This window comes from Prunus dulcis, chromosome 1 (assembly GCF_902201215.1).
Source record: "Prunus dulcis chromosome 1, ALMONDv2, whole genome shotgun sequence".
Taxonomy (NCBI): Eukaryota; Viridiplantae; Streptophyta; class Magnoliopsida; order Rosales; family Rosaceae; genus Prunus; species Prunus dulcis.
In genome coordinates, this window is record NC_047650.1 from 5,022,554 (window position 1) to 5,035,705 (window position 13,152).

Genomic DNA, 13,152 nt, shown 5'->3' on the forward strand with positions numbered 1-13,152 from the left:
GCTCTACTACTGTATTGATGTGAATCTCCTAATTAATCAAAGAAATTTATTTTTTTGATTAATTAAGAGATTTATTTTCTTATTTTATATAGGTAACAAATCATTATATAATTAGAAGATACTATCCTAATTGATTATTGTATCTATTTTCTTGTAAAACACTCACGTAAACTCATATATACCTTCTTATAGAGAAGAATAAAATTTAATCTAAAGTATTCAAACCATATTCATATTTTAGCATGGTATCAAAGCAATCGATCCTATGTTGTCTCTACACCTTCAGATCAAATTTCTCATATTCAAATCCAAAAGCCTAAATCAAATTCCTCATATTTAAATTCCTCAACTCTAAAGTCCTCAAATCCCTACATCTGGATTCTGTATTGCTTGTTCCATCCTTAGACCATAACTTGTTGTCTGTTGCACAACTTACTACTACTCTGGGATGTACTGTAACATTTTGGCTGAATCATCGTGTTTTTCAGGAAATCCTCATATGAAAGATGATTGGTTGTGGTACTCGGCGGGGCAAAGTCTACTACTTGGACTGGGCATTGAATAGTGAGACCAAGATTAGTCAAGCTTTCACAACTAGTGGAACTCGTTCTAAGGGGGAGAGAGACAAAGTTTGGTTATGGTATTAACGTCTTGGGCATGCCTCGTTAGGTTATCTTAAGAAGTTGTTTCCATCATTATATTCTAGTCTTGATGTTTCAGCTTTCTGTGTGATACATGTGAATTAGCTTAGAGCCATCGTGTCCTGTTCCCATTAAGTTCAAAAAATAGTTTGGTTCATTTTTCTCTTGTTCAGTCTGATGTTTGGGAACCTGCTAAAATTGCCACTTTGGCAGGAGCTTGATGGTTTGTCACGTTTATAGATGATTGCACATGCATGACTTGGGTTTTCCTTTTCAAAACTAAAGGGGAAGTCAGTTCCATGTTTCAACAGTTCCATCAAATGGTGGAGACTCAATTTCATGCCAGAATTCAGATTCTTTGTTTTGACAATGACGGAGAATTTCTCAACCATAATCTAAACCAGTTCTTACAAGATCATGGCATCATGGCATCATACATCAACGCTCATGCCCATACACTCCCCAACATAATAGAGTGGCTGAAAGAAAGAACATACATTTATTAGAAGTAGTTCGTGCCTCTCTCTTTGGTGTCAATATGCATCGATCTTTTTGGAGAGAAGCTGTTGTCTCTGCAGTATACCTCATCAATCGGATTCCCTTTAGTATCCTAAATTTTCAAATACTACTTCAAACACTTCACCACCATATCTAAATACCTCCCACCCAAAACCTAAAATCCCATATATTCGGATGTGTTGTATTTGTCCACTTATATGATCACTAACGAAGCAAATTGGATCTCTGAGCCGAAAAGTGTTTTTCATTGGCTATGCACCTCATCAGAAAGGATACCGGTGTTATCATCCTCCTACTCAAAAGGTCTATACCTCCATGGATGTTGTGTTCCAGGAACACGACTTATATTTTTCAGCAGCACATAAAGAGAATCAAGAATCTACCATTCCTCAAATTCTCTATTTTTTTGCCCATGACATTACTCTGCTTCAAAACGACTGGTCGCAAGAGGAAAGCGACCGATCTGCCCCCCTTTAGTTCTTTGAACACGGAGAACCTGCTTCAAAACCACCGGTTGCCAGAATACAGGGACCAGTCGCTAGATGAAAATGATTAGTTGTCTTCATACTCTCAAACTCATAGGAGGAAATTGAACCGTTTATGAGATTTTGCCGGCTCCGGAGACTTCTTCAGCTCCAGTACCACACCAATCACCTGCTGAGGAAGTCAATCAGGTATCACCTTTCCCTAAAACTGATAACATTAATGAAATATCCCATGATGATTCTATTTCAGAAGGCACAGAGCCTACATATCATCTTCCAGAAAGGAAGAACCGTGGCAAACCTCGAGTACAATATGAAGCAGATTTTAAAGCCAAAGAGAAATACCACATCAATAATTATATATCTCTCAGCAGATTATCAAAGGAACGTGTGCACTTTGTGAAGCAGTTGGCTGACATATCTGTCCCCAACAATGTGACTGAAGCACTAGATTATTGGTGAATGGGTACACACAAAGATATGTGATAGACTACTAGGAAACCTTTGCCCCAATAGCCACTATCAGAGTCCTATTGTCTCAAGCAGCAAATCTCGATGGGCCATTACATCAGTTTAATGCCAAAAATGCATTCGTACATGAAGACTTAGAAGAAGAAGTATATATTGACTTACATGATGTAATTTAGCTCGTGACAAGAAGAATCACGTTTGCAAGCTCAGAAAGTCAAGTCATTGCCTCAAGGTGAAAACTTGAGCCGCACCCTAGTCCCCTTTCTTCTTGCTGACAACCAACCGCAAGAAAACTAAGGGGGAGAGGTGGCCACTGCCCCTCAACCCCTCCGCCCATCTTCCTTTTCCTCTCCTCATCTCCCATTCTTTTTCTCTCATCTTTTCCCTTCCTTTTATCCACTCTTCTCCTCCCCAGATAGTCTAGATCTGTTTGGATCTAGGTTTGTTTGTCTATTGGTTTTGTTTTGTTGTTTTTGCAGTGTTCTAGGTGATTGGTGTTGTCTTTGTCACAGCGGCAGCAACAATAGTGACGCTGGATTGTGTCTATTCTTGGAAGAATTGTGATACCTAGTAGTTGATGTTTTGTCTCTGTTTTAATGGGGACGACAATAGCGATGCTGGTGGTAGTTGTTAGGATGTTGTGCTCTTCTCTACTCTACGCCGGTCGAAGAACTATGCTTGGTCATAGAAGGTTTTCTTTGTCAGGTACTGAGTTGAAGTGGAGTTCTTCTCAGGGGTCTTTTTACCGTTGAATATGTGTTTCTCCTTCATGTTTTCTCGTGGTTTCTGCTATGGTATGCCTTACAGTTTGTGTGGGTGTCAAAGGACTATGATTTTGCTCATAGATGGCTTCTTTTGACAGTTGGGATGTTCTGCGGTCCTCTCCTGTGTGTTTACTATTTGGGGTTTCTGCGGTCCTCTCATGTGGGTCTACTGTGTTGGTCTCTAGTTGCGATTCTCGTTGGAGGTCTTTGTGTTAGTTTTTGTTTTTGACTTGTTCTTTTATTGTAATGGTCCAAAGTGACTTGAATTGGACTCTCTTGTTGGTCCATGACATGTGTGGTACTCTTTTCTCCCCAGGGGTTTGTCTCATGAGGTTGGTGTAAGAAAGTTTTAATAAGGCCACTGTATCATGTCGCTCTTTGTACGTTAGTAGTTTTATGAATGAATTCTCCTTCTCAAAAAAAAAAAAAAAGAAAAAAAAAGAAAGAAGCTCAGAAAGTCATTATATAGATTAAAGCAATCTCCTAGAGTATGGTTTAGCAGATTTACTAAATCTATGAAGAATTTTGGATATACACAGAGTAATTCAGATCACATCATATTCGTAAAGCGTGATGGAAGAAGACTTACTGCATTGATTGTTTATGTAGATGATATAGTCGAAACTGAAAACGACACTGGAGAGCAATTGAAGCTGCAAAAGTATTTGTCTCAAGAATTTGAGATGAAGGATTTAGGTTATCTGAAGTACTTTCTCGGTATTGAGGTAGCAAGGTCAAAAAATGGTATATTTCTATCTCAAATGAAGTATGTAATGGATCTACTCACTGAAACAGGAATGCTTGAGTGTAAGCTGGCTGACACACCTGTTGATATTACATATGCTGTGAATGTGGTTAGTCAGTTTATGCATCCACCCAGTGTTTTTCATAGGAATGCAGTTGATCAAATTTTAAGATACTTAAAGTCAACTCCTAGGAAATGATTAATGTTCTCAAAAAATGAAGATCTTGAAGTTGTTGGATATATAGATGCTGATTGAGCTGGTTCCATTACAGATATACGCTATACTTCTAGTTACTTTTCAGTCGTGAGAGGTAACCTAGTCACTTGGCGGAGTAAAAAAAAAAGAAAAAAAAGTGGTTTCTTGGTCTAGTGTAGAAACAGAGTATCGAGGAATGGCTTACGGAGTTTGTGAATTATTGTGGATCAGGAGACTCTTGACAGAATTGGGCTTCAAGCCAGAAAAGCCAATGGAGTTGCATTGTGACAACAAGTTAGCTTTCGATATTGCCCATAATCCAGTTCAACATGATCAAACCAAACATGTTGAGGTTGATAGACATTTCATCAAAAAACAAAAAAAACAAAAAAGAGAATAAGATCATCCGCCTACCGTTCATAAAATTAGAATATCGACTGGCAAATATCTTAACAGAAGCTATTTGTGGAAGATATTTCATGACTCACTTACCAAGTTGGGCATTGGTAACATATATGCAACAACTTGAGGAGGAGTGTTGACATGAGTCTCCTAATTAATCAAGAAGATTTATTTCCTTGATTATTAAGGGATTTACTTCCTTATTTTATGTAGTTGACAAATCATCGTATAATTAGGAGATACTATCCTAATTGATTACTATATCTATTTCCTTGTAAAGCACTCATGTAAACTTATATATACCTCCTTATGAAGAAGAATAAAATTTATCCTAAAGTATTCAAACCATATTCATATTTTAGCATACTGTATATTAAATGCCATGGTGTGTTTGTGTGTGTGCCTTTCCATTTTCCGCTGCCTCCGTCCCTTTCAGTTCATCCACTTCCTCTTTGGTGGGAGGTCCGTTCAGTGTTGTAGTCAAATGGTCTACACATTATGAAAGTAACACAAGTAATTCAAAGTATTTTAGGTGATGAATTTAGATTTTATGCTTACCTTTTATTTATATTTTTATTTATGAACAAAAGTTTAATGGGAGATGAGGCTATTCCATCCCAAGGCAGGGCACACCAAGACCTCAGAGGGGGTCTTAACCCATTTTTTAATTTTTATAGATTATCCACCAAGAGGGATTGTCAACAGCAATACTCGAATCTAGGTCTGGATAGCAAAGACAACGATCCTTACCAACTCAACCAACCTTCATCGACATTTATTTTTTAATTTTTTTAATACTATCGTATGCGTAATGGATTTCTTTTCAGTATTGGGTAGAACAATATTATGATACAATAACTAGTTTCTGATTATATGTTTACTTTGATACTTATGTGTCTTGCATCATTATTATTATTTAGGCTTATTAGTTAAAATGCCTTTTAAAATTTGGGTCAAATATCACTTTGCATCCTGAAACTGAAAGTGACCCATATACCCTATTTGACTGTGGTTTGGCGTTTTACTTTGCCCCATGCCGTCAACTCCTTTGCTAACCCCATCAAAATTGCTGATGTGGCAGAGGTATTTTCATCTTTTTGTCCAATTCGGTATAAAAACATTATAAAAGATAAAAAATTCTCTTAAATAATTAAAATTTAAACATTAAAAATTAAATTTTTTTTAAAGAAAAAGAACAAGCAACCTCGTCCCCCACCCATACTAGCCATCTCCACCTATCCCTCATTTCGATGTCACCACCACCTCTCCACCTTCCCCTACCGCAACCTTAGCCCACCTACCAGATCAACGCACTCCAACAATCCTCATCTCCCATCTCCCATCTCCTATCTCTCTCAGCCCACGAAACCCACCTCATCCCCACAGCTGCTCCCCTTGAGCAAATCCCACCGCCGCACAACCACCTACCTTCACCTAATCACCTCTAGCACATTCATCCAGCAACCCTAAAGCACCCACCCCAAACGACACAACTCCAAAAAGCCAACTTGCACCCAGCCACCTCCAACACATCCATCCTTACCCAGCCACCCTAATTGATCCCCCACCCTGAATTGCAACCGCCAATTGATACCCTACCCCATATTACACAAACCCAACTATCCCTCACCCCTCTTCCTCAAATATGACTATCAAACTAAGAAGAAGAATTATAATATAAAAAAATACAAATAAAAAAGATCGAGAGAAGAAGACCAAAAAAAAAGAAAAAAGAAAAAAAAAAGAAGTGGAAAAGAAAAGAAAAAGAAGAAAAAAGAGAGTACAAAATTGACTGCTGGAGAAGGAAGAGTATAACATTTTTTAAATTCTTCTAAGCATATAATAAATATCATCATTGTACAAAGATTACCCAAGAATACAACTTACTCCAGTGGTAAGGACCATTTATTGGGTATTAGAGGTTAGGGGTTTGAATCCCCCTTGAACCGTAATACTCTTTTAACAAAATATATCCCATCGTTGCCAAACTTGCGGCTTAACCCACCAAAACTTCTCTACGTTTGATTAGGGTGTACTTATTAAAATTATATTTATTTCACAATTCAATATATCATTTATGGTCATTTTATATTAGGGTAAATTAGTAATTCAATAAATAGTTTGGTAGTATGGTGTACTCAGTTAATTTTAGGGTTCTTTTAGCAGTACTCAAAAAGAAAACATGCTTTCTACATGAAAAATCATACGCTCTTTTCATCTTCTTCTCCTCAAGGTTCTTCTCTGCTATCTCCTCATACATTTTTCTTTCTCTCATGGGGTTTTTTTTTTCTGGGTCATATATCTCTATCATGGGTTGATTGGCAACTGATTACTACTCCAGCGAATTCCAATTTCAAAAGCAGACCTACACAACTGTTAGAAATGTGCCCTAAGAGCCAATACATTTGATGTAATCTCCTTAGAATACATTTCGTATATGATAAATAAAGAGCAATCTAATTTTGTTATCTTTTGTATCATGTAAAGAAATAAATGTCTAGGGTGAGCTAAATAAGAGATAAAGTAATTAAAGAAGATTAGATTTGGGAGACCTTTAATCTCTAGTTGTTTTATCCCAAAATGTTCCTAATCATAGGGTTATCAAATGGGCATTGATAAACCGTCAAGATTGGCACATATTATGTATGCTCATTAATGAGGATGGTTAGTCTCAAACCATTTGTGTAGTTTACACTAACACAAGTATGTGGGTGCTCATTAGTGAACGAGTACACTGAACGCGATCAACCGTAGTTCTCGTATGGAGTATTTATCTATATGTCAAACAAGAACAAATAGTTGTAATAATGCAAATTAATCCTTAGACCTGAGGCACCATGGTTGTCTTGTGATGCGTTATTGATCTTTGATAGCTCGCAAAGGTAAGTCGTAAAAGATTTTCCTTATATGTTATTGGGGTCTCTTAATTCATCATGATGACATGTGAATTTACAATAAGTAATCTCTACCTTTGATAAGAAAAAGAGAATGTTTCAAGATATGATTCAGTGAATCTTCGGCCGAAGTACTTGAACATGATTTAGAAAGTGGATTTTAATCATGTTCTATTGAATCACATGAGGTTAATCATATTAAGGGTTTGACACAATCAATCCGTACCCTAATAATATGATTAGAAACATTGTATTAGAGAAGGACTGTATTGCATTGCAATTCCAACTAAATAGGCTCTTCAACTATGCTGGTTAGCTTAGGTGGCCTTGATATATTGCTAGATGTCACTCTTAGCTCGTGGAAGTCCTAGGATTGATTGTGATCGATCTATATAAAGGAAGAATTAAAAGGGGGTTTAATTCCAGTTGATTAGAAAGAGTTCTAATATTTTTCTCATTGCCTTGCTAATTAGAACCTAGTCGCACATATTAAATGGTTAATTTTGAGAAATACATATGAAATTGTGGAAATGCATTTGATTGATTTGATGCGGATGATTTACTAAGTGTAAAAGGCTTCAGTAATAGTTAACGGGAAGCCCAAATTGTTGGGTACGAAGCCCAAGGGCTTAAGACACCTAAATACTATGATTGAAGTGTCATAAGGCCCAAAATTGGAAGCACAAGGGGGTTTGGCCGAAAATGCATAAGTAAGAGTGCATGGAAATTGTTTCAATAAGCCCATTGACACACAAACACAATCCAACTTCAACCAAATAGGTTTGGGAGATAAAAGAGAGATTTAAAGAGTGAAACACTATCATCTTTCAAGGGGTTTAGATTGAAACCAAGTCTTGGGGATCTTGCACTAGCATCCTTGAATTCCCAATATTCTTCCTTCTCATCTCAAGGTTCCATTGGTGTGGAGACTTAGAGGCCATATCCTTTTTATGTCTCACAAGGAGGAGAAAGATAAAAAAAGAGATCAACAAAGGGAAATCATCAAGAGAAGACAAAACACAACTTGGTTCATATTATAGCTTCAGGGGTAATTAGAACTAATCCTTTTCTCTTGTACTTTCATTTTATGAAATTATATCAATGTTCATGGCTTAAGATACTTGTAAGAAGTTTTGTTTTTGAATTCAAAAAACCACCACATACTTCCGCTACGATTAATTTGATTAAATGCATGTTTAATATTCAAATGAACTTCTTAAAAATATTTTAGAACCAACAGCAACAACACAACAACTATGAGAAAGCGTGCTGGAAGGGCGAAAAAGAGGATTTCAATTTCAATTTCAAAAAAGGGCTGGAAGGAGACCAACACATCAACTATAACCAGTGAATTCCAATTTCAAAAGGAGGATCTCATGCCAAAGAGTTAAGCACTAAACAACATTAATGATAGGTTTCAAGACCACATAGAGGGGATTACTTTCATTCTTGAAAACTTGGTAGTGTATTAAAAAAGAAAAAGAATATTGAGTAGAGATATTATAATTGTGGAGGAAAGAAGGGTGCAAGAATATTGAGTGTCCATGTTAGTCTATATGATTTTTCAAGCTCATGGAGTTTGATCCGCTGTTATCCAACGGAGTACCAAACACATTATAAATTAGTCATACTATTTATTCAGAACAATACCAAACACCTTATAATATTATGGATAAATAGTTAGTACTCTTCGAAACAAATTAATACTATCCAACATAAATTAGTTTGTACAATCCGACGTACCAAACGAGCCCTAACATGCTAAAAACTACTAAAGCGAACAAAAGTTGCACTAAAACTATTAGCTCACAAACCCAACATAATTGAAACCCTAAAGCAACATAGGAGCTTAGCTAAACTTTACCACCACCATTTAAAAAAAAAACCTCTATCACCACCACCTGAAGAAGTGTCGTTGTCACCTCATAAAATCTTGAAGCAAGAACAAAATCTGTAACAGAGCGAAAACAACAACCCTAACAAAGAACGATTGAGTGATTTGCAGCAACCTCCGTCAAATATGATATAGTACCAAATTTAGAGAGCATGAGCAGTGTTAAAGAGCATGTTTTGAGGGAAGAATTTGATTGAGAACATAGCTCAAAAGAGGTGATTGGGAACTTCAATTTGACCATGATTTAGAATTAGAAGAAATCACCACAAGAGGCTTCTTATTCAAAATGTCAAAGTGGATTTATTCACACAAAAGAAAAATGGAAAGAAGAGATAGGGGTGGTGGGGAGGGCTAGTGACACTCCTCCTCCTCCTCCTCTATGGAGTTTTTCTTCTCACAAAGAGAGAGAGAGAGAGAGAAGAAGAAAAATGGAAAGAAGAGATAGAGGTGGTGGGGTGGGCTAGTGACACTCCTCCTCCTCCTCCTCCTCTATGGAGTTTTTCTTCTCACAAAGAGAGAGAGAGAGAGAGAGAGAGAGAGAGAGAGAGAGGCTAGAGTTTTTAAACTCTACGTGCTTTGTGTGTCTTTCATTATTAATCTTGAGGTTTTCTAATTTAGCGTTTAATAACAACACTACGCATGATTTCAATTTTTATGAATGACAAATAGTAAACTAAAATAAGAGCCATGTAGGTTCTTTTCTCCTTTTTTTTTCTTCTCTTTTATCCTCGAAGCCTAAAAGAAACCAACATTTGATTACACCTTCGATCCAGGGGTTTCCCCCTGAAACCACCCTAATTGAAAATAAGTCAATGCCCTTCTCATTGAGTTAGATCTTATTAACAAAGCGTAATTATTATTTTCATCTTAAATACCATGTTTACTTATCAAAATCAGAAATAGATATTGAAATTATTCCAATTTCCCTTTTATCACTAGGTTTCCAATTCAATTCATGAATTCCCATTCCTAGTAAGTATAGATATATATATATATATATATATATATATATATATATATACGTCGGTCTCAAAAAGTGATACATATACGTTGGTCTTCAGGGTAAAAGATACTTTGCGAAATCCTTTGACTAAGTGGGCCTGAAACTTGACGAAAGCCAATTGAGATAACGCAGGGGCAGTCATCGGCCCATTCCCAAGCCTCTTCCTCGTTTGTATCCCAAAATTCGTTACCTAGGGTTTGTTTAACCGTTCAGTCCTTCACCCTTCACCAGCCACCTACAGCTGTGCGCTATTTATGCAGGCGTCTCAGAATCTGGAAATACAGAATCAAAGCACAAACATGGAGGCCGAGACTGCAACAGAAGAAGGCTTGTCACTGATAAAGCAACTCGCTTCATGCAACAAGAGCGGCCGAGACAGAGCACTCAGGGTCCTCCTCAAGACATGGCTGCCAACCCAACTCAATCTCCATGACGACCACATGAAGAAGCTCTGGAAAGGCCTCTTCTACTGCGTATGGCACGCAGACAAGGTCCCGGTTCAGACTCAGCTCATCGATCGACTTTCCTCTTTGGTCCTCAGCCTCCATCTCCCTCTTTCCATCCATTACTTCTCGGCCTTTTTGCTCACTATGCGCCGCGAGTGGTCCGGCATCGATGCCTTGAGGTTAGACAAGTTCTACCTTTTGATTCGCAGATTTATGGCTAGTTTCTTTGCTTTGATGAGAAATAATTTGTGGGATTTGGAGCTTGTGAAACGTTTGATGGGTGTGTTGGAAGAGGTGACTTTTTTCGCTGACGATAAGTTTCTAGGTAATGGTGTTAATTACCACATTGCCTCTGTTTTTCTTGAAGAGCTTAGGCCGTATCTTCCGCTTAAGGCTGAAGTTCTTGAGATTGTTTTAGTGAGTTTTATTAGTGTTTCGGCTAAAGTTCCTGATAAAGTCCTGTTGGGGAAGATTAGGAGTAATATGTTTGATGCTTTGCTGGGGGCGGGGAAGAGGCTTTTGGAGGTTAAGAAATTGGGGGAGGATGTGGGTTCGGGTGATGAAGTTATGGTCTTTGGATCAATTGCGTTGACGATGGGGTTTTCGAGCAAGTTTTATGAGTTGGGCTCTTCACCTGAGTGCTGTCAGGGGAATAGGAAGGTGTTATTTGGCCTGCACGAGGAGTTTCTAAAGTTGGAAAAAGAGTTGGAATCTTCTGGGATTGAGATTTCTATTCCTGATGTTGTTTACAATGATGATGAGGTAGTGCCGACTTTGGTTCCTCTTGCAGGTGAGGAGATGGAAGTTGGAAACTCAGAACCTGGTGAAGTTGTCATGGTCAATGGCTCTGCTGAAAAGCTCTTGAAGAAGTGTAAGAATCGTGAAAAGGACACTGGTGCTGCTGATACAAAGGCAGAGAAGAAAAAGAAGAAGAAAAAGAAGAATAAGAAGGAGAATGGGATTTTGGATTCTGACTCTGAAAAGAGCTCTACAGATAGGGAGAATGAGAACGTAGTTGCAAATGGTGAGAGTTCAGATAATCAACAGGCTACTGATGAAAATGCTGTTAAACTTGATGATAATGTGATATCAAACCTCCAGATGCAGTTTGAGAAGATTGCTGCTGAAGCAGGCTTGGATGGTGATGTTCCAAGTGCCTGTGATTTGCCTACAGCTTCAGATAAGGGCCCTGTCTCTAAGAAGAGAAAGAGAGTGAAGAAAGCTGTTGAAGAAGATGTTGAGGGTGGCACCAATGCAAAGAGTGGGGAGAAGAGTGCAAAGAAGGTAAAGTTTTCCATGAAAAGTAATTTGGTGTGGAAGCCCCAAAGCCCTTTACCTCCGCAAGATTTAAGAGTGCCTCCTTCTGCTACGCCTAGAGGAAGTGCACTTAAGAAAGGAGTACCTCCAGGTCCCATTAGGGAAATGCCTCTCCCTACTAAAAAGGTGAAAATGGTAAGAGTTGTTACTGCCAAGAAGGCACGGAAGGCTATCAAACGCATAAAGAAGCTAAAATCTCGCTCTACTTAGAAGAGATCAATTTTGTATTATCATTTTTTAGCTGAAAAAATTAGTTCTGTGTTTGTTTTTCATACACAGCTTTAATGATTGCCCCATTTGTGCTTTTTCTTGTCTCCTATGTTTTATTGGGTTTATTTATAAAGTTAATTCTGACATTGATATTGGTTTATTCTTCAAATTGAATGAAATGATGCATTGGCATATTCCTTTGTTTGGTACTTACTATGTTACTAACTTTCTCAAGAACACACTGCCCCCTGATGTTCTAGTCTACTAATCATCTGTGGATGTTTTACTCTTCAAATGGCTGTGATATTTATCTCTGTTGTTATTTGATTTTAGTTGCCTCCCTTTTTTTCTGTGGTAGATTTATATTAGGTAGATGAAAAGACAAAGACCTCCTTGTTTATTTGCTGCATTTTTAATTTTACTAATTTTTCAGTTCTTATGTTAGAGGTGATAGACTTAAAGGGACATGTAGCATTTTAGTGTCATGAACTACGTTGCCGTACATGTAGATTGTAGTCGAAGATATTCCTCTTGAAGTAACTTGTCCTTTGTGGTTTCCAGTTCAAGAGGAGTGAAATAAGAGTGACATGTATCTGTCTTCAACATTGTGAGGAATAAATAATATTGAACTCTTTTCCTTTTCACCATGCTCACAGATCTATGGTCTATCAAACTGCATATATTTGTGCTTGGTTTTTAGCTACCAGCCTGATTAAACAAATCTTTGAAGCAGCTAAATCTACACACTTATGTGCATCCAGTCTGAGTGTTGAGGGTCCACGCTTTTATACTATATATTTTTTCTGGTCACCCTGCATCTATTACAAGGGGGCATGTATTCTGTTGAATTAGGATGATTAGACGGGGTAACGTATATTGAAATTTGAATGACAGAAATCTATTCCCGTGTACTTCTTGCTGAAAGTAGATCTTTGGAAATATATGACTTGCACTTGAGAGAGATTATAATGTTTCTGATTTTACACTTAGGGGAAGATAACAAAATTGATTCCAGTTGTAGCAAAATAGTATTGCTTTTATCATGCTTCTAGGGAAATGCCTTTTTCCTACAGTGTTTGCAGCATATTTTCACTCACTTCTGGAGAAACTCCTTGACAACATGTGCACACAATTTTCAGCTCGTCTTGATCATGTTCCTCTCAGA

At 37.6% G+C, this 13,152-nt stretch overlaps 2 protein-coding genes across 2 annotated transcripts; both read left to right on the plus strand.

Annotated features, from left to right (window-relative positions):
- Nucleotides 1-3,395: 3,395 nt before the first annotated feature.
- On the plus strand, nt 3,396-3,824 carry LOC117627067 (uncharacterized mitochondrial protein AtMg00810-like). Its single transcript, XM_034359009.1, has one exon. It carries the CDS (start codon nt 3,396-3,398, stop codon nt 3,822-3,824), a length of 429 nt encoding a protein of 142 aa, XP_034214900.1.
- A 6,277-nt stretch (nt 3,825-10,101) lies between these two features.
- LOC117616076 (ribosomal RNA processing protein 1 homolog) lies at nt 10,102-12,137 on the plus strand. Its single transcript, XM_034345278.1, has one exon. It carries the CDS (start codon nt 10,269-10,271, stop codon nt 11,985-11,987), a length of 1,719 nt encoding a protein of 572 aa, XP_034201169.1. The 5' UTR covers nt 10,102-10,268; the 3' UTR covers nt 11,988-12,137.
- Nucleotides 12,138-13,152: the final 1,015 nt, after the last annotated feature.

Bases quoted from the DNA above. Each gene is read 5' to 3' on its own strand.
- LOC117616076 (XM_034345278.1), top strand. From the start codon at position 10,269: ATGCAGGCGTCTCAGAATCTGGAAATACAGAATCAAAGCACAAACATG.
- LOC117627067 (XM_034359009.1), top strand. From the start codon at position 3,396: ATGAAGAATTTTGGATATACACAGAGTAATTCAGATCACATCATATTC.